The 23,964-nt window shown below is 48.4% G+C and overlaps 1 protein-coding gene and 1 pseudogene across 1 annotated transcript in view; one reads left to right on the forward strand and one right to left on the reverse strand.

Moving 5' to 3' along the window:
* Traf3ip1 (TRAF3 interacting protein 1) overlaps positions 1–11,559 on the reverse strand; it is a 48,555-nt gene extending 36,996 nt beyond the window's left edge. The window contains exons 1-6 of the mRNA XM_041650079.1: positions 11,348–11,559; positions 7,557–7,625; positions 5,717–5,878; positions 4,352–4,489; positions 3,842–4,258; positions 820–888 (exon numbers count right to left, since the gene is read on the reverse strand). Of these exons, the coding sequence (XP_041506013.1) occupies positions 820–888; positions 3,842–4,258; positions 4,352–4,489; positions 5,717–5,878; positions 7,557–7,625; positions 11,348–11,470 (978 nt within the window). The 5' untranslated portion in view covers positions 11,471–11,559. The remainder of the gene's footprint in view (positions 1–819; positions 889–3,841; positions 4,259–4,351; positions 4,490–5,716; positions 5,879–7,556; positions 7,626–11,347) is intronic.
* Positions 11,560–21,639: 10,080 nt separating this feature from the next.
* On the forward strand, positions 21,640–22,294 carry LOC121447601 (annotated as a pseudogene).
* The last annotated feature ends 1,670 nt before the right edge of the window (positions 22,295–23,964 follow it).

The following is a 23,964-nucleotide window of genomic DNA, read 5'->3' on the forward strand; positions in this document are numbered from 1 at the left end:
TACTAGAAAAACTAGAGAAAAGGAAGCCTCAGTTTAAGAATCGCTTCCATCTGAGTGAGGTAACCCAGTCACAGAAAGACAATTATCATATGTACTCACTCATAGGTGGTTTTTAAACATAAAGCAAAGAAAACCAGCCTACAAACCACAATCCCAGAGAACTTAGACAACAATGAGGACACTAAGAGAGACTTACATAGATCTAATCTACATGGGAAATAGAAAAATACAAGATCTCCTGAGTAAACTGGGAGCATGGGGACTTTGGGAGAGGGCTGGAGCGGGGAGGAAGAAGGGGAGAGGTACAGAGGGGAGCAGAGAAAAATGTAGAGCTCAATAAATAAATAAATAAAAATAATTGCTTCCATCAAGAGCCAGGTGTAACGGTGCAAATCTCTCCTCCCAGCACTCAGGAAGCAAAGACAGGCTGCTCTCTGAGTTTGAGGTCAGCTAAGTCTACAGAACGAGTTCCAGGACAGCCAGCACTACACAGAGAAACCCTGTCTCAAAAAAGCAAAGACAGAAAGAAGCACCATCAGGTCTGGGAGCGTGTCTGTGGGGTACCTTCTGGACTGCTGACATGCGCAGTACCATCCCCAGCAGGTGGGCCCAGACTATAGAGAAGCCGACCGAGTCTGGGAGCAAGGCAGTGTGCGGTGTTCCTTTGCTCTCTGCTGCAGGCCTGCCTCCAGGCTTCCTCTGATGATAGGCTGGGATGTGGAAGTATACACCTCCCCCGGGTAGGTTTGGCTCAGTGTTTTAGCGTGGCAACAGAAAAGCAAACATGAACAGACAGAAAGTCCGGTTTGTAAACGTTACCTCCATCTCTGCTTTGGCATCTTTGAAGGATCCATCCGACTTTTTAGGCATCTCCCCTGAGCTTGCTGACTATAAAAAGAAGAACTGTTAAAATCTGTAATATTAACAATGAAAAGCAAAGTGCCGAAATACAGCACATGGCACGGAGGAACACACAAGACATAGGAACACATTGCCGCTCCAGGTTTGAGAACCATGTTATTCTACCGAGAAGTTCCAGAGTCTTCCAAGAAAACTGCGGAGATCTAGAGACACCCTCGGGTAGGTAGGGCCTCTCAGGAAATCACACAGGACACCTGGGATCCAGCAGTGAGGGGTGACGTGACTGTAAACCCACTCCTGTCTTCTGGGTGTCTCCTGATAATGGAGTAGCTGCAGAATGGAAGGACTCCTCACAGCTACAGTGAAAATGCTGTCGGGAACCAATTGAGTACTGTAAATTCCATCTTACTCCTTAAACTAGCTCTCTGAGAACAGAATCATTAGTAATTGCTGAATTCAGTTCAGCCTCAACCTTCACAGCCATAGCTTCTAGCCTCAGAGAGGCAGAGATGGTGGCCAGGCCCCAGCAAAGACTGAGCCAGCAATTAGGCTCTACTGCCACCCTGGAGCCCTGCTGACTGCACACCTTTGCACCTTTCTTCACAGAAGTCCACCAGGCAGCCTGAGAACATCTCCTCCTTCTAGACAGTAATCTAAGAGCCTGGGAGAACACGCTGACACCCAGACAGGCAGTCCCAGGACACCGGCACAGCTGGTCCACTCCTCTCCCAGACAGTCACCTTGCTGCAGCACAGAGCAAGATGACAGCCACAGGTTGGTTTTGGGCCAGCCTACATCTTGGCTGCCCTCTGGTCAGCAGCTGCAAGCAGACAGACTCTCAGCCTCTCTAGGATGCTTCAAGCACACTGGGCTCTAGCCACCTGTGAGAGGGTTCTCTGGACATGCAATGAAGGATGACCTAGATTTAACTGAACTGGGAAGACCTGCAGACCATGGGCAGCATCACTCACGGGTTGGGGTCCCAAAATAATTATGAGAGAAGGCAAACTGCTCTGGGACTCCATTCTCCGGGGCCTGCTGTCGAGTCCTCTCTGTCGGGACGGACTACACCCTGGAGCCACAACAGGAAACCCAACCTTCTTAGACTGTTTCTTGTGAGCTATTTGTCACAGCGCAGAGAGAACTGACTAGGCACCTGCATTCACAAAGCCATGAGAAACAGGACAGTTTCCTGGCCAACCTCAATTTTACCTGAAAATGTCATTAAAGAGGAAGTACAGGAAAATGGAGTCTTAAGACAATTATAATGTGTAAAGAAACTTTGAAATTAACTTGAATCCTTGATAAGCTCAGTCATGTCCACACTCCAGGGGAGACCACACCTGGATATGTGGCGAATGACACAATTTGCAAACAGCAGCAGACAAGGGACCTTGGGATCGTCTAGTGAGATAAAGCAAGGCCAACAGCACACCAGCTCACTGTCAGGCAGGGGCTTTCTCCATAGGCCCAGCAGGGAACTGTCAAATGCTATACTCTGAGGACAGGAGACATTTGGCAGCAGTGTTTCCTGGCTCCCTCTCTGAATTCCCAGACACTCCAAAAGCTGCTATGAACTCATCAGCACCATCCAAAGATTCAAGATCGGAAGAGCCTTCTATCCCCTGCCTGATGCCTGACTCCTTCCTTCACCTAAGGTCTACTATACACCTACTACGTGCCAGCACTCAACTAGACCAGGAATTCAATGGTGAGCAGAAGTACCGCCCAGAGTATGTGCTCAAGGGTACTTTCAATGTTTGAAAACTTCCTGAATAATGCTGAGTTAAATGGTTGAACTACTATTAATAAGTAACAAAAACATTTAAAGTTTTTTTTAAAAACTAGGCCAGTGAGACAGTTCAGTGTGTAAAAGCATTTTCCATGCAAACCCAGCACCTTAAGTTAGATCTCCAAAAGCCAGCATAAAGGTTAGGAGAACCAGCCGGGCGGTGGTGGCGCATGCCTTTAATCCCAGCACTCGGGAGGCAGAGGCAGGTGACTCTCTGAGAGTTCGAGGCCAGCCTGGTCTACAAGAGCTAGTTCCAGGACAGGCACCAAAGCTACAGAGAAACCCTGTCTCGAAAAAAAAAAAAGGTTAGGAGAACCAACTCCATAAAGTTGTCCCCTGGCCTCTACACTGTGGCATGGACACACCCACCTTTACAACCACTTCATGCACCATACTAAGCAATTAATAAAGCATAAATAAATTTTTAAAAAAATTTAAGAAAGACACCTGACACAAAACTGGTATCTCTTTGAATTACTACAAGGAACCAAAGACAGCTACAACTCAGTGCCAAATTTCCTAGGATGACAGGTTCAGCAGCAGCAAGATGGCTCAGCAGTCCTTGCTAACGCTTGCAGAGACGCAGAGTTCGATTCTCAGCACCCACACATCAGGCGGCTCACAACCACCTGTGCCTCCAGCAAATGTTACGTGCATCCGCACAAATTTTTAAAATTAAATTTAAAAACGAAGTCTTTAAAAAAGCAAAAGGAGGGGCTGGAGAGATGGCTCAGCAGTTAAGAACATTGCCTGCTCTTGCAAAGGTCCTGAGTTCAATTCCCAGCAACCACATGGTGGCTCACAACCATCTGTAATGAGATCTGGTGCCCTCTTCTGGCCTGCAGATATACAGACAGAATACTGTATACATAATAAATAAATATATATATATTAAAAAAAAAAGCAAAAGGAGGGCAGATGCTGTGTTAGGGAGCACGCCACTCTCTCCCTGAGTGGGCCTCGGGGCTTGGATTACGAGAGCTGACTCCTCCTGCAGAGAACTTGGGTTCATTTCCCAGCATCCACAAGCAGCTCAGAACCTCCAGTAACTCCGGCACCAGGGGATGTAATGCCCCCTTCAGGCCCCAGGGCTCCTACATATACATGGTGCCCATGCACTCATTCAAGCACATACATAATCATAAAAATAATAACACATCAAAAAGGAAGTCGCAATCATGGCCATGCCTTTCTCTCTGGCTTGTCTGGATCTCTGCTTTTCTCCCTGTCATGGTCCCGGGAATGCTCCCCGTTCTTCGTTTTCCGCCGTTCCCGGTCTTTCCCCTTGTCGCGGTCTCGGTCCTTCAGCCTCTCTTTTTCTTTCCCGCCCTCACTCCTCCTGTCTCTCTCCTTGTCCCTTTCGGCTTCTCTGTCCCGGTCTTTGTTGCTTCTGTCCCTGTCCTGCTTGGCCCGTGTTCTGGCTTTCTCCCGTTCTCCTTCTCTGTTTCTGTCCTTGTCAGAGTCTCTGTGTCGGTCTCTGTCAGGCTCCTTGGCCTTCTCCTTGTCCCTCTCCTTCTCCCGTGGTTTGTTTTCGTCCTTCAGTTCCTCCTTCTGCTTGTGCTCTGCGCTTGTGCTTCTCTCCTTCACCTCAGAGTTCCTTTTGTCCTGAAGAAAAGCGTATGGACACATACGTCATTTTCACATTTTACTTAAACTATGAAGACCTGCTGTTTCGAAGATGCGCCGCCTACCACTCACCTCTTTATGAGTTCTGGACTCTTCTTCCTTCACGCCCTTGTTGTCAGACTCGGGTGCTTTGGAGGTCCGTACGGCCCGTCCTCTCGAGTCTCCCTTCTCCCCAGCTAAGACTCTCTTCACTGCCTCATCACTGGAGAGCTTGTTGGCCATGCCAGGGAAGGGGAAAATGATGTCAGCACGGACAACCAATGAAAATGGAGCACTCAAGGACAGCTCATCAGACAGATTTTCTTCCCGCTACCGCCATAAAGGACATTTGGAGGATAAAACATAAAACGGTAGTGACAAAGCCCCCCATTTGACAGCCACTACTAAGGACACCCAAGCTAATAATTCTGCCGCCCCTCGACCCGGACTGTGAGTGTGAACTATGTGTGGCTGCAGTAACCCACACAGCACTACAAATGTCTTCAAACAGAATCCCAGGATCTAATCCCCACACATCTATTAGTACAGTTATTACAAAACAAAAGATGTAAATTCTAAGAACAACGAGGGAAAAGTAGAGCCTGTGAGTCACTGGAGATGCAGAGAGTGCCATCCTCCAGAAGACAATGAGGGGCTCCTCACAGTCAGACACAGAATAATCAGCATGACCTGGCCACCACCCTCCCGGTTTACAGAAAAAAAAAAAAAAAAAAAAAAAGTTGGTCTAAAGAGACAGCTCCAATCTGTGCCCAGGGAGACACTGTTTGTGACAGGCAGAAAGTGGGAGCGACAAAGATGTCCCTTGACAGACGAGTGGACAAACAATGTAGTCTATCCACAGAGCAGAGTATTGCTAACTAAGTGGGAAGAAAACTGACCCCGATATACAGTGGGTAAACTCTGAGGACGCCATGCTACTGAAAGGACAAATACTACCACATCCATGAGGGACATGGACAGTCACACTTGTGGTGACACAGGGGACAACTGAGGTAGGAGGAACAGGAGAGTACATTCTTACCTGATGGGCATAGAATGTTAGTTTCGCAAACGAAGCTTAGTGACAGTGACACCACACATCACTAATGTATTCAAACTAGAGCACTAATGCATTCACACACTCAAATGCATGACGACCAGGACGGTTGCCACTTGGATTTGACACAACAGAAAGCTACCTCAAGTGTCATCAAACACAGATTCTGGCTTCTGCAGCACTCCCAGTCATCCAGGGTACTGGAGAGCTCTCTGTAGGCGGACTTTTCTGTCCCGCCAACCAATTCCCAAATAACCAGAGAGAGCAGCACAGGACCTGCTCACTCACACAGCTGCTCTACCTGCTCTACAAGCATGGACGAGGAAAGCTTTCCCACCAGCTCGACCAGTCTAGGACACGCTGCCTACCAGGAAGGCTCCCAGAGGCAGGCTTCCACCTACCTTGTTGAGGCAGCACTTGCCAATCAACTGAAGCAACTCATTGGTTCTCTCAGGTTCATGCCCAGCCACGATTCGAGCTGGTTTTGCTGCCAAGGGTTCTCCTGAGACCATCATGACCACATCTATGGCCTTCTGTAGGAAGCTAATTTTTGCATCTTTATCCTGAAATATTTCCATGTAAGAGACAAATATTAAAATAAATACTTTAGGGCTAGAGAAATGACTCAGTAATTGAAAGAGTATAGAGTTGTTACAGAGGACCCAAGTTTCAGTTCCCAGCACCCACATCAGGTGGCTCATAACCACCTGTAACTCTGGCTCCAAATGATCTCACATCCTATTCTGGACTCCACAGGCATTGCGCTCACACATTAACCACATGCACACACACACACACACACGTGCACATACACACACGCACACACACGCACGCACACATGTGCACACACACACACACACAGAAGTTTTTGGGTTTTTTTTTCCCTTAAAAAGGAAGCCATGAACTTGGGAGGGAAGGAATGTAGGGAACACCAGGGGAGCAGGAGGGAGGCAGCGGTAAACAGATATGAACAAAATACTCTGTAAAAATATATGAAATTTTCAGCCGGGCGGTGGTGGTGCACGCCTGTAATCCCAGCACTTGGGAGGCAGAGGCAGGCAGATCTCTGTGAGTTCGAGGCCAGCCTGGTCTACAAAGGGAGTTCCAGGACAGGCTCCAAAGCTACAGAGAAACCCTGTCTTGAAAAACCAAAAAAAAAATATATGAAATTTTCAAAAGATATTTTAAAGTAAAACTTCGATTTTGAAATAAATACTTTGAGGCATCTGTACTACCCTCGGTATATTCAATAGGCACAGAATGCCTCCTCTTTACATGAAAAACTATTTTTAGATGGATGACAAATTCAGGATTTCTGATTTTTTTATAATCTTTTATGAACTTTCATTGTTTACAACAAAATCTACTCATTCAAGCTTTCGGTGCCATTAATGGGCTAGCATTAACCTAGAAAACACTCCATCTGTTTTGGGTCTTTTGTTTGTTTTAGAGATATGGCCTGTGTGGCCCAGGCTAGCTTCGAACTCATGTTTCATCTCAGCCACCCAAATGCTAGGAAAGCAGATGTACCCCACCATGTCTGGCGACTGAGTCTGCTTTGCTTTACTTCTATGTTTTGGAATAGGGTCTTGCTGTAGCCTTGCCTTGTGTGTACTCACTATGTAGTCATGCTGGCCTTGAACTTGCAGCGGTCCTCCTGACTCAGTACCTGAGTGCTGGGATTATAGCTATGCATCAGCAAAGCTGGCTGTAATTGTTTTCTTCCTGTGCGTGCATAGATGTGTATGTGCACAGACATGAGGGTATAAATGTTGGGGCTGTTGTACAAGCGCAAGTGTGTGCGTGCATACGGAGGCCAGAGATCAACCTCGGATGTCATTTATTCTTCAGGATATATCTATTTGGTGTGTTGAGATCCTAAAGCTCACTTATTTTCCTAGGCTACTTGGTCACCAAGCACCTCTCCAGCTCTGGGATTCCAATATACATACCCAGCTTTTCACACGGGTTCTGGGGGATATAACTGCAGTCTGCATGCTTGCATGGCCAGCCCTTAACCAACTGAGTTCTCTCTTCAGCCCCAAATTCTGCTTTTCAGAAGATCAATTTAGCATAGCATACTGTTATCACGAATGAGAAAATGAAACAAGAGAAGTATACATAACTCAAAATCAGCCTTGTGTTCTACCCATCAAACTGTATAGTGGTGTGCAGCTTGGAAAACATGCTCTACTCCTGAAGGCAAGGGTGTGGAGAAAAGGAACTCACAGTAGAACCTACCTTGACGTTGTCTGACTTCATCTCAGCATCTGTATAGAGGCCCTTCATGAAGCCAGTTATCCTGATCACCTGCAGAAGGCAGAAGGAACCATCATATGCATCTCACTGGACAGCCCCTGCACTGACTCACCCACTGAATCCTACTCCCAGGAGAGGTAAGAACCCAGTCACACCTACAGCTCTAACTGCCTCATCCCCTTCCTCAACAAAGGTTTGACACCTACTAAATTCGGGGCCCAGGCTTCAGAGAACAGTCAGTTAAAGAGACAGCAAAGACTATTAACGCTGAGCTGGTACTGGGAAGGGAGACCAAGAGGTACCAGGGATCATCCCACTGGGGCCAGAGACTGACAAGGAAGAGCTTGAATGTACACACTAAACAAAAGAAAACAACCACCAAGTCCAGGCTGACAGGTTCTATCAGAGGGACCAAAGTTAAGAGGGATGGCAGGAGCCTGAGGCCACGGTCACAGCAGGCCTGACTCCAGTCTCTTTGCAGCAACTTGAGACCACAAACCAAAGCACTCAAGGAGACACAAAGAGCTTTTATATAGTAGAGGACCTGACCACACAAACCTTCGCCAGGGCACTTAGAACACACTGGTGGAATGAACTCCAGAAAGCAGCTACTTAGCCTGGGTATCTAAAACCAGTTCCAGACAGTCTGTCATTTCTTAACACCATGGAGCGTTCCTCCATCCAATCACATGTGTTCTCTCCCTATCGTGCCCCTCCCAACAAGTAACCTATAACCTAGTTACCTCTAGCAAAGCACTATGATTTTCTGTTCCTCTGTGCCCCTACATCTGGCTAGAGTCCTGGGTTCTCGGAGGGGTAAGTTACTAGACAGTCAGTAAGACAGGCAGCAACAGCATTTAAAACAAAAGTAAAAAAATAAAAAGCCATCAGGAATGTGAATGTGGTGATCAGTAAGGACTCGTATGACCAGGCAAATGGTACACAGTAACCACGTTACCAGGAGGCAGGCTTAAAAACATCGGCAGCAAGACAGCCCCATGTGAATGCCACCTCCTCCTCTGGGATGGGGCTACAGCTACTTTGGCTGCATCGTACTAGTTATTAATTAATCTGGAAGAGTCCATCTCAGAACAAACTACAGGAGAGTCACTACTCTGCTGGGCTGGGCTTGTGCCAGGTCATTTTGAGAAGATAGCAGGCACATGGACCACCAGAGCATCCTGCTCTAAGGTTTAGAGATAACAGCTGGCATGGGGACCACCAGGGTATCCTAATCTAAGGTTTAGAGACAATAGCTGGCATGAAGGCCACCAGGGTATCCTAATCTAAGGTTTAGAGACAATAGCTGGCATGAAGACCACCAGGGCATCCTGCTCTAAGGTTTAGAGACAATAGCTGGCATGGGGACCATCACGGCATCCTAATCTAAGGTTTAGCGAAGGTAGCTGGCATGGGGACCACCAGGGCATCCTGATCTAAGGTTTAGCAAAGGTAGCTGGCATGGGGACCACCCTCAGGACAATGGCAGTTTAAACTGTGAGCAGTAACTGTGACAAGAGACATCCATTAAGAGGCTTACTTAATGAAGAAACAGCCAGCTAGCCGCAGCTAACCCATGAAGGTGACTTGAATGTGATATTCAGGGAGAGAAAAGAACCTACCAGGAGCCGGGCGGTGGTGGCGCACGCCTTTAATCCCAGCACTCGGGAGGCAGAGGCAGGCGGATCTCTGTGAGTTCGAGGCCAGTCTGGTCTACAAGAGCTAGTTCCAGGACAGGAACCAAAAGCTACGGAGAAACCCTGTCTCGAAAAATCAAAAAAAAAAAAAAAAAAAAAAAAAAAAAGAACCTACCAGGAGGCTTTCTACCTGGGATCTGAAAATATTTCCAAGTAGGGCAACTCTGACAAGGAGGCAACAGCTAGTATACTTATCTTTATACCAGAACATACTGGCTTCACTACTGGATCCAGAAAAGTCTAGAAGAAAAGCACCTCACACCTTATCTGTCTTCCTGCACATCTCTTCTGCTTCTCCCTCCCTCTCTCCCACCAGCCCCACTCCATTCCTGAGTGACTTCAGGATGAGGTGCACTCAGAAAGTCATGGGCTGACAGTGCAGAAAAAAAGCACAGGTTTGGCAGTCTCTCCACTGTGATGGGCCGGTGCCAGACTGCCTCCTTCGTGTTGGAGGGCAGCAACTGCCTGCTTCCCAGGGCTCCCACAGCCAGTCCCTTTGACCAGCCAACGGGGTTCCTCAGGATGTGAGTAGATTCTAGAGTATTCCTGGGCACACCTAAGACTGCTAACAGACAGGGCCCTGTTCCTCCACAGCACCCATTACAAGCTATGGTAGGAGGGCCAAAATGAGTCAAGCAAAGGGTGGACAAAGATGCTCAACCAGCTGAGAGGAGGAGGGACAACACCAGGGGAGACCTTGAGCTCTGGAGACTGACTAGTAAGTCCCAACAACACCCCAAGTTCCAGAGTACCCTGTGGACCATGCCAATTGTGCTCAACCCCTGCAGCGATGCTCTGGAGCTACCAGGAGCCCTGACAGACTCCACACAATTGTCTGTTGTACAATGCTAGGTACCTCATCCAGGGTAGCTCCCAGGAGATTCGCTAACAAATGGGAGACATGCTCTAAAGAGACACAATGGTAAGTGGGAAGAAAAAATCTGAGTGTTTTTGGGGGATCCCAGAAGCCTCCTTGTAAGAGGTGGCAAAGTAAGGCAGGTCCCAAGACCTTGTAGGCCTGAGTCTCCAAAATGGAAGGCACCACGGCCCTAGTCAAGCTCTCACTTGGGCCCCAGACAAGGACCTCCACCCTACCTTATACTCAACTATAAGCAGAACCCAATTCCAGGCCTCCAGCATACACTCCAGCTCCTAACAGCACCCTGACCCTGAGCCCCAGACCTGTTCCAGGGCTCAGCCCCACATACTGATGTATGTATGTATGTATGTATGTATGTATGTTCCTGGCCTCCACCCCCAATCCCAGTCTCAGCTTCTGGCCCCAGCAACCCGTAACTTACAGCTTGACTCTGAACTCCAGACCCTAACCCTGACCCTTAGATCTCCACACAGACCACTTGATCCAGCCTCTAGCCTGGACCCTCACCTTGGTCCGGGCCCACAACCTGGCCTGTAACCAGCCAAGCCTGGCCCTCCAAACCTACAACCAACCCTAGACCCTGGATTCAGCACCCTCCCCATCAGCCTGGCCCCAGACCCAGGCCTCAGACCCGCGCCTGGCATTGACCCTCCAACCCAACCCGAACCTGCAACCAGTCCTGACCCTCACACTGACGAGCATCCTCTATGCTACCCTGACTCCAACTGAAGCCCAACCCTGACCCTCACCTGGACCTGCATCTCCACCCTCACCCCACTCTCATTCCACCAGCACCTGGGGCCTCCCCTCACTCACCTCAGTCTAGATCTGCACCCCGAGACTGATCTTCACTTCCACCTGAGCCCTGATTGTCACCCTACCCCGACCCTCACTCTACCTGAACTCGACCCTTATTCTGACCCTCACCTCAACCCGCATCCTATTCAGACCCGCATCCCACCCCGACTCTCACCCCACCCGGACACTCACTTCGTCCCGCACCCAACTCTAACCTTCACCCCGACCCTCACCCAGTCCCACACCCTACCCCAAAGCCTCAACCCGTCCCACACTTACCCTGACCCTTAACCGGTCCGGCACCCTACCCCCGCCCTCGTCCAGTCCCGCGCTCTATCCCTTCCCTCACCCCACCTCGACCTGAGCCTGACTTGACCCGCACCCAAGCCCGCGCCCACCTCAGTGATAATGTCGTGCAGGTAGCGGAACGGCGGCTTGTTCAGCAGCTTCTCGGTGAGCGGCGGCCTCCGGATCACCTTGCCCAGAGCCTCCTGCGTCCGCCGCACCACTGCCGCGTTCATGGCGCTGGCGCCCGCGACCACCCGCACCCCTCCTCGCGCGCCGCGCCTCCGCCCGGTGCCCCGAGATGCCCGCCGTCCCGGCGCGCCGGTCTCCCATCCCACAGTGCACCGCAGCTCGCCACCGCGCTTGCGCGCGCCACTCACGCCCGGTCTCTAGGGCCGCGCGGCCTTGGCAACGGACGCGCGCCGGCCCGGCCCAACCCCTCCGGCCTCTCTAGCTAAACAGGAGGACAAGCGCTCGGCCTCGGTGGAGGCTTGAACCAGAGCTGCCCCGCCCGCCCCACGCACCCCAGGGAGCTGCACATCGCTGCCCAGAGACCCGGCTATTCTGTGTGAAAAAGGAGCGAACGTTTCTAAAGAAAGCGTAGGAAGAGACATGTTTAAAGTAACACCCACCAGGAAAATAACACTTCACATTAACCTGGAGAACGGATTTGGCTCCCTTCATCCCTTCATTCCGGTTCCCTACCCAGCACCCTCTGCCTTGGGTAATCTTGAAAATGCTGCCAAAGGAAGGCATGTGGGGAAACTGTGTCCTTCCACATTTTCTGTGCACTTAGTTCGCCAGAGCTGGCCCAAAGCTGTGAAGTGGCTAGGTCCTTAAAGGAGGACGCTGCAGCCTTCCGCCCCTGCCCCTGCCCCCGCCCCCGCCCCCGGCCCCAGGCGATGTAGGAGAGAAGCCTGTGGTTCTCACGGGTGGTGATCCTCCCAGATGCCTCATGAGAATCAGATGCCGCTGTGTCTGAGATCTGGAGTTCCTCCTCCTCCCAGATTGAAGGAACCCCAGCTAGGACGTTGTCCCTAATCTGCCTACCATGGCCACATCAGGGCGGCTAGAAACTCTTTAAGAGAACTCTCAATCCTGAACCCCAGATCGAGTTGGTCTCCAGGTGGGCAGAATTCAGAAAGCAGAGGTCCTCTCTCTAAACACTGTCCCTGAGAACAGACCCACATACACAAAGGGGTAAATTAAAGATACCGCCGACCTTTGGAGTTTACTGAGGACCTGGGTCCTAGGCCATACAAAGGGAAGGTGATGTCTGATCCTCTCTCAGCCTGTAGAGTGCAGGAGAGTAAATGGAGCCAAGAGGCCCTGTGGAGGTCCAGAGTTCAGGGTTTCTTTGGAAGCGCTAGCCACCAAGGAGCCTCCAACCCACTTAAGTTCAAAGTCTCTGAGAGGATCCAGGACAGGGAAGTATTGTCAACCAACCCCTCTGAGAACTGACCTAGGGGAGGCAACCATGTGGTAGCCTTTGAAGAGTATAGTTCCATCTTCCAGAGCTGCTAGTCCATCCCACCCCTCTGTACTGGTGAGAGCTTGGACAACATTCGGGTCACAGAGAAAGCAGGCCCAAGAAGATGTAACCACCTATTCCCAACTTCAAGAAAGATCTCTAGATCCAGAGCCTCCCCAGGGAAAGAACGCAGAGGCCAACCTGGAGCCTTGAGTAGGGCCACTAGCCTAAATCCCCCCATCCCCAAGATATGCCAGAGAACAGTGAAGAGTCATTCATGAAAAAGGTAACTACTTAGGGAAAAAGAACAGCAAAGAAAAGGTTTCTAACACAAAAGACTGGCAGGGGAGGCTTTCAAAGTGAGCAGTTTCTGAGGCAATGAATGAGATAACCATGGCTGTGAGTCACCCCAGGAAAGAGAAGCCACAAAAGCAAAGTGGCTACCTCCCCCAGCTGGGAGGCAAACATTCCCTGAGACAAAGACCTGAGGATGCCAAGAACCCAGGATGTGGGTCAGGTTTGTGGAAGTGCCTAGATTTGGGTACCAGGGTAAAGAGCAGGAATCATGCTGAGGGCAGACAAGCCTTGCCGATAGATACAAGACAAGATGTTGACTCCATCTAAATCACAGATAAAACAGTCTTTACCATAAAGTTATGGCAGATGGTCTTTCCATTCTTTTACTTGCAATTCAAAACTGAATAGCCTGCAGTTTGTTCTCTAAGCCTGCAAGCCCTGGTTGTGGCACCCAAAGCATGTTCATGGAGCAGAGCACATGGCAGCAGCAGGCACCTCCCCACAGGAGGTAAGCCTCTCCTGTCATTGCTCTCTCCACTCCTTCGGTCAGGAGTACAAAGCAAGGAACCCACTACTAACATCCAGCCCCAGATGCTGGCACCTCCATTGCTGAGCCTCCTGTCAGTCTGGTGGAAGCTGGACAGAGGCACAGTGAGGGAGGGAACCAGGGAGAGGCATTGTCTGGAGGTTTTCAGGACTTTGACAGGGTTGGGGTCTGGGTCCCATCACCCCCAAAGGCCTCTGAACTAATAATCATCCCAGTTTCCCGACACCTTTAAGCTCTGCTGACCACAGCTTCTCTTCAGGGAGCGGGAAAGCTCTCCTTTGTGGGCACACAGAGTTAGGGTCAAAAGCCCCACTAGGAAAGCGAATCTGGGGGTATCACAAGCCCTGCCCACTTCTGAAGAGGAGGAGCCAGGTAGGAGCAAGCTCCCAGCCTTCCTAGGGAAACTGATGTGTAGGAATGGAGGCAGCTCAGCGGTAAATCCTAGCGTGTGTGAGGCTCCAGGTTCCATGGCCAGCACCGCAGAACAAGAGGACTAGGAAGGCTTTGCAGGTGACTCAGGAAGCCCCTACTTACGCTCCTGCCATCCACCTCCCTCTCAAAGCAAGGTATAGTTTGTATATTTGCTTTAGTCTTTACTATGTCATTTATGCGTTTATATTTCTTTCCTTTACTAGGGTATAATTCACAAATATAAGTCATATAACTTTGTTGCATACAATATGACATTTTGATATTTGTATATATGGTAAAATGTTTAAATTTAGGTTATTATTGTGTCATTGCCTCCAATGTGTTTCATTTTATAATGAGACTATTTAAGATCTAGTCTCTCAGCAGGAATTGGGTAAGCAATGTGTTGTTATGATCCATAGCCACTATACTGTAAACATGAAGTGTCTTTTCACCCTGTGCAGCTGAAAGTCAGCCAACTCATACAGCCCCTACCAGTACCCTTCACTCTCTCTCATTCTCTGAGTTCAACTTTAAATTCTACATGTGAGTGAGAGCATGTGGCATTTGTCCTCTGTGCCTGGCTATTTTACTTAACATAATGCCCTCTAGGCTTATACTCATTGTTGGTTTCCTTGTTTTATGGCAGAATATTCCTCTGTGTATATTATATCTGGCTTATCCATTCATCTATCAATAGCTACTTAGGTTGATTAATATCCTAGTTAGCTTTAATTGTAAAGTTGATACAACCTACAATAATTACAAAGGGAACCTCAATTGAGGAACTCCCTAGATCAGATTGGCCTGTGGGTCTATGTGGAATTCTCTTGATGATTGATTGATGCAGTATAGACCAACCCAGTGTAGGCAAAACTGTCCTAGGCTGTATAAGAAAGCTAGCTGAGCCAGATGTGGTTGCTCACACCTTTGATCCCAGTACTTGGGAGGGAGGCAGAAGCAGGAGGATTCCTGTGAGTTCAAGGCTCCCTGGTTATATGGCGAGCTCCAGGACATCCAGGACTACATAGAGAGACATACATATATATAAAACCGGGGAAAGAAAGAAAAGGTTGATCATGGCCTGCCTGCCAGCAATATCTTTTGTAATTCCTGCCACATTTCCTTGGCTCTGACTTCCCTGATTAGAGGAAATACTTTACTGGATAGCAGCCAGGCCTGCCTTCAGGCTCCTGCCTCAACTTCCCTTGATGTTGGACTGTGATCCAGAATCGTGAGCCAAGTAAAACCTTCCTATCCCAAAGCTGCACTGGATTTGTGTATTTGTCACAGCAACAGAAGCGAACCTCGGATGGTTATACGTTGTTTTCACTTATTATTGATTTATGCTTCTGTGTGTGTTTGGGACTTGTGTATACAGGAGCCTACAGAGGCTAGGAGAGGCCATCAGTCTCCCTGAAGCTGGAATCCAGGTGATTGTGGGCCACTTGATATGGGTCCTGGGAACCAAACATGGGTTCTCTAAAGTGCAGTAAGTACTCTTAATCCCTGAGCCATCTCTGAAGCCCATGGATTTTCCAGTTTAGTTTAGTTTAGTTTTTGTTTTTGTTAGACAGGCTCTCATGTTCCTCCGGCTGTCCTCAAAATCACTATGGAGCTGAGAATGACCTGGAACTCCTGATCTTCTGCCCCCACCTCCCAAGTACTAGATTACCAGAGTATGCCTCCACTCCTGGTGTTTATGTGTACCGGGGATCTGGATTTGTGCATACGAAGTCAGCAATCAAGCTGAATACCCAGCCCTGATTCCATATCTTGAACAATGCTGCAATATACTTGGGGATGCAGGTAGTTCTATAAGACACGGATTTCCCTTGCTTTAGATATACACCCAAAATGGGACAGCTAGGTCAGATGGGGTAGTTCTCTTTCAGATTTTCAAGGGCACACTGCTTTCTACAATGGCCTTACCACTTTACATTCCCACCAACAGCATCTTCTTTGCTCCAGTCCTCCTCACCAGCACTCCCTAGGGGTGTCTGGCTCTATAGAAGAGTTTGTTCGCCATCCCCCTTTTCAAAAGATTTATTTATTTTTACTTTGTGTATTTGAATGTTTGCCTGCATGTATGTCTGTGCACCATGTGTGTGCAGTGCCCACGGAGGTCAGAGAGAGCTTGGGGTCCCCTGGAATTGAAGTTACAGACAGTTGTGATCCACCATGTGGAGGCCAGGAATTAAAACTGGGTCCTCTGGAAGAGTAACCAGTGCTGTTTAACCTCTGACCCCTCTTTCCAGCCTCTCATCGTTCCTTTTTAATGACATAATCCCCAGTTGCTTTCTGTCACAACCAAACTTGTCTTATGGGCTGAATTGCATCCTTCTAAATCCCATGCTCAAGTCCCCAGCACCTTGGAAGATGACTCAGTTTGGAAACAGGAACTTTAACGAGTTGATTTATAACTAAATGGTCACTAGTGTGAACCTGAATTCAAATCCAATCTGACTGGTGTGCTCTTAAGAAGAGGTTAAGACACAGACAGACAGACAGACAGACACACTCACTCACAGAGTGATGATCACGTAAGGTCACAAGAATAATGCAAACATATACAAACCAAGGAGAAACTCCTTGGAACAAAACCAACCCCATCAACATTTTAACTTTAGATGTCTAGCTTACAAAACTGAGCCCCCAAACACATGGTGCAGGCTGTCCCAACCTCTTTAGGCTAGCGCGCCCCAATAAGTTCTGTGTGGCCCATGGTCTTTGGTCTACAGCTAGCCCGTGGGGCTCACTGGCTATTGACAATGGAAGAGCAGCAAGTTCCGCGAAGCCAAACCTACCTGCCCCAGGACACAGAGTGAGACTTTGCCAGGAACCTGGCCCAGCCCTTAAGGAGCTCAGAGCTTAGGACAGGACACACTGTCCATGCATTTGGGAACTCAGATATTGTGCCATGCATCCCACATGAATGAATACGGTATAATAAATGCTCGCTGTTTATTTGGCCCTTGCTGTGTGTCCGGGCCCATGCATACTTGGCCTCTGAGACCTGCCCAAACCTGCCAGTGGAGGGATCACTCTTTCCATTTTCCGGATCATGTTCCGAGGCCACAATGGCTGTCTCTGTTCACATGTTCATTGTGGAAGTCAGAGGAGGAGATGGATGGCAAACAAACAGCTCATGGGCTGATCAGCAGAAGTTTATGTGCAGCCTAGGAGACATAGGTCTGTTGGCATAGCAACCCAGGCTGTGATCCTACCTCCACTGGACTCTTGGGTCATGAGTCAGCCTTGGCCAGCAAGAGCCCAGACTTTCTGTATTCCTTATCTTCATATGGATACATCCTTGCCCATCTTTTGAGCATCAAAAGTAGATCATGTTTGAACTGGAGAGATGGCTCGGGGTTAAGATCATTAGTTGTATTTCCAGAGGACCTCAGTTTAGTTCCCAGCACCTATGTTAGGTAGCTCATAATAGTCTGTAATTCCAAGTCTGGGGGATTAAACACCTCTGGCCTCCACAAGTACCTGAACTCATGTGTACACACCCACCTGAAGACACACACATCCACTATAATTAAAAATAATAAAAATAGGGGCTGGAGAGATGGCTTAGAGGTTAAGACCACTGGTTGCTCTTCCAGAGGTCCTGAGTTTAATTGCCAGAAACCACATGGTGGCTCACAGCCATCTATAATGAGATCTGGTGCCCTCTTCTAGCGTGCAGGCATGCATGGAGGCAGAATGTTGTATAAATAATAAATAAATAACTTTAAAAAATAATAGGCCAGTCGGTAGTGGTGCACACCTTTAATCCCAGCTCTCAAGAGGTAGAGACTGAAAGACCCTCAGAGAGGACCTTTTCCTCCAATGAAGTCCCCAGAACCAGGACACTCTGAGTCCAGACCACAGGATGCAATTAGCAAGAGGTTTATTGAGTAAACACAGGTACCTGCAGGCAGCAAAGTCTTTCGGAGGACTTGCGCACCTGCCAACTGGAGAGCGGGCTTTTTATAGGGAAGAGCAAAAAGCAAGTTTACAAAAGCAAAAGCGTGGTTATCGGAATGAGGCGGGGGGGGGGGGGGAGGGTGGGCATGACTGTTCCTATCTCATAGATATCCTGTTTTGCAGTCAACCTGCTTTGTTGATGTCTTATCTTATTGACATCCTGCCCTGCAGTCTTCCTATCTCATAGACATCCTGCTCTCTCAAGCACATGGGATGTTCTTACAAGAGCAGGCTGGCTGCTGATCCAGAGAATTTTTTTTTTAAAGCAAAGAGGACGTTCCCCCGGGAGCATGCTAGCTGCGGGTTTTGAGGAGGGGGTCTGTAGGGTCTTTCAGAGACAGGTGGATTTCTGTGAATTCAAGGTCAGCCTGGTCTACAGAGTAAGTTCCAGGAAAGTCTCCAAAGCTATAGAGAAGCCTTGTCTCATAAAACCAAATAATAATAATAATAATAACAAATATTGTTTAAAAGTAGACCATACTTGAACTCTCCAGCCTGTTATCTTATATCATTTTCATCAAAGTATTTGTTTTATTGAAATAATGCAAGACAATACTCATGACCCTTGCTTTTTGCCTTCCCCAGTGGCCCCTAAAAAGTAAATTGCATAGATGCAGAGGCCCAATTGCTTTGTTTGATCCTCAGTCCCTTCTACCTTCAACACTTCAGACACACAAGCACTTTGGCTTCCTTCATTGCTGCCATAAAACATCTGTCAAAAGCAACATAAGAGTTTATACTGGCTCACTTTTGCAGGGTCCAGTCCCTCGTGGCAAGGATGGCATGGAGCCAGAAGCAACTGGTCGCACTGTATCCACAGTCAGGATGCGGGGAGAAATGCATGCTGCACCTTCGCTGCCATCTTCCTTTCTGTTCAGCCCAGGACCTTAGGCCGTGGGAGGATGCTGCCCACATTTGGGACACCTAATCTAGAAACTTCCCGATGGACGTGCTCACAATTTTGTCTCTTAGGTAGATTTAGAGCTTGTCCTACCTAGCTTTCTACTGCTGTGATAAAGGCCATGGCCAAAAGCAACTTGGGGAGGAAGTCCATCATTGAAGAAAGTCATGGCAGGAGCCCAAGGTGAGAACCTGAGGAAGGACCTGAAGCAAAGCCATGGAGGAGTACTGTTTACCACTTGCTCCCTGTGGCTGGCTCAGTTACCTTTCTTTCTTCTGTATACTACCTGCCCAGGGGTGGCACTTTCATATCAATGGTTAAGCAAGATCTTGCCCCCCACAGACTTGCTTACAGGCCAGCCTGATGGAGATGTTTTCTCAGCTAAGATTTCCTCTTCCTAGATGACGCTAGCTTGTGTCAAGTTGACAATAACAAACAATACAACCCCACAGAGCTAACCAAGGCAGTGATAGCATTAACCCTCACAGGCTCCTTGTTGAATAGTGACTAGATTATGATTAGAGATGTTCTTCCAAAGGGTTCTTAATAATCTGACTATAATTTAAAAGTCTACTATGGTTTTAATAAAAAGGGAGTGTTAACAATGGTCCTTATATAATGTGGCAGTAATGATGTGTATGCATGCATGCATGCGTGCATGTGTGTATGTGTGTGGGTGCATGCGTGTGTGCATGTGTGTATGTGGGTGACTATGAAAAACTCCAGTAGTTCTGGTTTCTCGGAGATTATTTCCAGATGTTGTGATTTATAGGATAGTTGTTTTAATTTTTTATACTTCATTATTATCTACATCTATTCCTCAATAAATAGTAACTATCAATTTTTTAAAGTTTGAAACTGTTAGCATTGGGAAAAAATTGGGACGCCTTTGTGGGAAACACATCTATACACCCTGATTTCTCATTTTTGGTTGACTTTCTTCTCTATCGATCACATCTGGAACTGAAGTTTACCCCGAACTGGAGAGAGAGCCTGGAATTAGGGAGACAGCTGTGCAGTGACAGACAAATCTAGTCTTCCAAGTCCCTAGTCGTCTTAGCAGCTCATGAAGGATTTGTACTTAAGAAGCTCGGGAGAACCCTGCAATCTCACCCTGTGTGGAAACCTGAAAGAACCCCTCCCTGAGGCAGGATCAGGTCCCAGCAGCTCGACCTGAGTCTTTCCTGTGAGAAGCCCTGGGCTGGGCGGTGATGGCACATGACTAATTGCAGCACTCAGGAGGCAGAGGCAGGTGGATGGGTCTCTGTGAGTTCGAGGCCAGCCTGGTGTACAGAGTGAGTTCCGGGACAGCCAGGATTGTTTCACAGGGAAACTCTGTCTCAAGAGGAGAGAGACAGAGAAAGACAGAGAGAGACAGAAAGAGACAGAGAGAGAGAGAGGCCCTGGGCCTGGGAATCTGAAGGAGTAGCTTAGACACATGCAGAGCACGTGCCTTGGTTTCTTTCCCATTGCTGTGATAAACTACATTGACGGAAGCAACACAAGGGAGAAAGGGTTTATTTGGCTCCCGGTTCCAGGTTCCAGTCTCCCATGGCAGGGCTGTCGCAGGGACAGGAGCATGAGAGAACTGGTTACAACTCATCACAATCAAGTGCAAAGAGAAGGATTAGTAGACACAGGCGCCTGCACAACTCATGCAACTCATTTCTCCACCCTCATTCACTCAGCGCCCCCCCCCCTTGTGCCCCCACACACAGTGGGCTGGGTCTTCCTATGTCAATTAACAGAATCAAGATAATTCCCCCACAGACAGGCCCAAGGACTATCTAATTTAGACAATCCCAAACTGACACTCTCTTCCCGGGTAATTCTAGATCATGTTAGCACTTTGCTGGAGGGAGGAACAAAGGCATGTATCCTATTTCTCAAATAATGGATAAAAGGAAAAAATCTCCTTGTGCTTAAGTCCTAAACAAACACCATAAAAGTCTAGCTGACTGGTCTCCAAAGTCAAGCACTATTTGCCCTTTCAGAAAAGAAAAGTGTGGACAGGGCCCACAGGTCAGGCATGGCACAGACGCTTGGAGATGTCTGCCGGAGAGAGAAGCCTTGGCAGGCAAGAATCAGAAGACGCACCTCAGGCTAATGCCAAGACTTGGGGAGCCTCTGACACAATGGGGAGCCTTTGGCCTTCCTATCTTCCCATGTCCTCCACAGACTCATCTGAACCTCGGCTACCAGGCCCACAGGGAGTTCTCTTGCCTGGATATCCCTACCTGCCATTCCCACATGCCTGTGATTCGGCCCTGCTGACCTCATGGCCCCACATAGACAGCCTTGAGCAGACACTTCCGTTGCTGTGTTGGCTCTCTCAGGGTCTATACTGCCTCTTCTGGCCAGAATGCAGCTCCCAGGAGGCAACTGAGACCCTGGATGTCTACTCAGGACACCCTAGACATAATCAGCTGGCTGGATGGAGGGAATGAGGGAGGAAGTCCTGAACAGAGGCCTGGCAGATCCTATGGCATGTTACCAGATACCCCCTCAGATCACAGCCCTTGCTTCCACGGCTGTCAGGAGTGTTGGCCTCTGTAGTCTCCTCTCTGGGGAGCCCTGACCAAAGCTGTTTTTCTCAGTCCCACAGCCCCAGGGAGCCTATATTTAAAAAAAAAAATTGGTGAAATGAAACCTTAGTTTCCAGAAGTTTCTCCCAAAAGTTGTCTCAGGAAGCAGACTCTAAAATGAGGCTTGAGAGCTAAATCACCACCAAGGGTTCAGAAAGGGACAACTGACTGTTAAGACTTAAGGCCCGCTCGAGCGCGGAGTGGCGAGCGCGGCACAGCCATGGGGAGTGGGATGAGCCAGATCCTGCCTGGCCTGTTCATTGGCAACTTCAAAGATGCAAGAGATGCAGACCAATTGAGCAGGAACAAGGTGACGCACATTCTTTCTGTGCACGACAGTGCCAGGCCCATGATGGAGGGAGTTAAATACCTGTGCATACCAGCAGCAGACTCACCATCTCAAAACCTGACAAGACATTTTAAAGAAAGTATCAAGTTCATTCACGAGTGCTGACTCCAGGGTGAGGGCTGTCTTGTGCACTGCCTGGCTGGAGTCTCCAGGAGTGTGGACACTGGTGATCGCGTACATCATGACAGTCACTCACTGACTTTGGTTGGGAAGATGCCTTGCACACCGTTCGAGCTGGGAGGTCCTGTGCCAATCCTAACCTGGGCTTCCAAAGGCAGCTGCAGGAGTTTGAGAAATATGAAGTGAACCAGTATCGCCAGTGGCTGAAAGAAGAATATGAAGAGAACCCTTTGCGAGATGCGGAAGAAGCCAAAAGTATTCTGGCCGCCCCGGGAATTCTGAAGTACTGGGCCTTTCTCAGAAGACTGTAATGTACCTGAAGTTTCTGAAATATTGCAAAGTTCAGGCTGGTGCTGCCAAAAAGAAAAGTGACATAGAGTTTATTTTTAAGTGTCCAGTAGTAATTTGTAAACTTGTTTGTATTTTCATTTTAAATTGAAAGCATGTATAATCATGTTGGAACACATTAAGAACTATGGAGACTCTGTAGCAAGAGAAAATATTTGCCTTAACTCCACTACTGTGGTTGTTCCTTTGGCCGACGGATGCTCGCCCAACAGCCTCAAGAGCTCTATCACACTGCTTCCTTCTGTTTCATGAAGTAACTGCTTCTCATGAACGCTGCCCAGGGAGGAAAGCTGGCACCTGGGAAGTGTAGTGCAAACTCTGCCCTCCTGTTAAGTTCTCCAGCTCAAGACATGTCCCAGTGTGTTATGTCATCCATGGCTGTTGTCTCCGTGGTAGAATTAATTACCAAAAGCTGCTCACGTTCATCGATAAAGGGCACGGCAACCAGAAAAAAAAAAAAAAAAAAAAAAAGACTTAAGGCCCAAGAAGGGTAGCCTTCCTTGCAGCGAGGTTCGGCGGCTTGCCAGCAGGGGGCACCATCTCCACTATTTGAAAGGACTTTGCTCTCCCATGCTCTGTTGAGCTGACCAACAGAGGCTGAAGACCTTCAGGACAGCACAGAGACTTGCTGCTGCAAAACAGAACTGGCAAAGAATCAAATCCAAAATTAATTCCTAGGTAGTGGATTTCCACACATTCTCAACTGAGAAGCCATGGGGCCCTTTGACTGGGTAGAGAAAGAATATCTAGGCAAATGTCCCTGATTCTTCCAAAGAGCCAGGCCTTTTCAGGTGGCCCACTCTTAGGCAAGACCGGAAATCTTCCTTTTCCTCAAAGACAGCAAGGTGATTGTGACTATTCCAGAGCCCAGCCCCTTCTCCTACTCCAGCAGAAGATTAGAGTCAAGTCACAGCAGAATCTCTTCGTGACCTTCCGGGTCCACCCAGAGAATAGATATGGTATGTCAGGGGTTGCTGGTACTCTGGGACCAGGCAAACAACACACAGGACTGCATCTAGGACCCAGGGATCTGGAGCGGAATGGATCACACAGCTGCATATGAAAGTGGACCAAAGCAGAAAGGAGCCTTCCCATTTGGATTCCAGACCTGAAAAGAGGGATAACTCTTGACTGTGGAGACTGAGCATTCTCAAATGGCCACCAGTCATGAAAAAGATGGAACTCCGGTTTCCTTCCTAGATAGAGCTCCCTGTTTACATCAATGCTGGATACTGTGGGGAGCGTTTCCTGAATCTTCGCCAGTGTTGTTTCCAATCTGCAATGATACTGATTTGATTTCAAGAATCAAGTTTTAGAGAAAGGGAATGTTGAGTGTGTTTCCAGGGTGATAAGCAGGCTTGTTGGGGAGTCTCCCAGCCTAGACCATAGGCAAAAGGAAAGGAAGATGAGTCGGGTAGGTGGGCCAGAGCAGTAAGGCCGGGGATGCTTGGGCAGCCTCAGGGAGCAGGAAGTGAGGATGATGACACAGCCCCCATCTAAAAGGAGCCATTAAAATCCTTCCTGGGCAAGCAGTCTCCCAGGGCCAGATAATGTGGGAGTCACCATGAGCCTCCCAGGATAAGCAACTCGAGAGTCCTTTAGTTTACTCTCGTTTTTTTTTTTTTTTTCTTATTCAAACAAAATCAAGTGTATTGTATATACTGTGCTGGGCAGAGGAGCAGGCTGAAGCATTTTCAGACTATTTACAAAGTTTAACCATGTTTCA

The sequence above is a fragment of the Microtus oregoni genome, unplaced genomic scaffold (genome assembly GCF_018167655.1).
Source record: "Microtus oregoni isolate MIOR12 unplaced genomic scaffold, Mior012 000004F_ref0000308, whole genome shotgun sequence".
NCBI lineage: Eukaryota > Metazoa > Chordata > Mammalia > Rodentia > Cricetidae > Microtus > Microtus oregoni.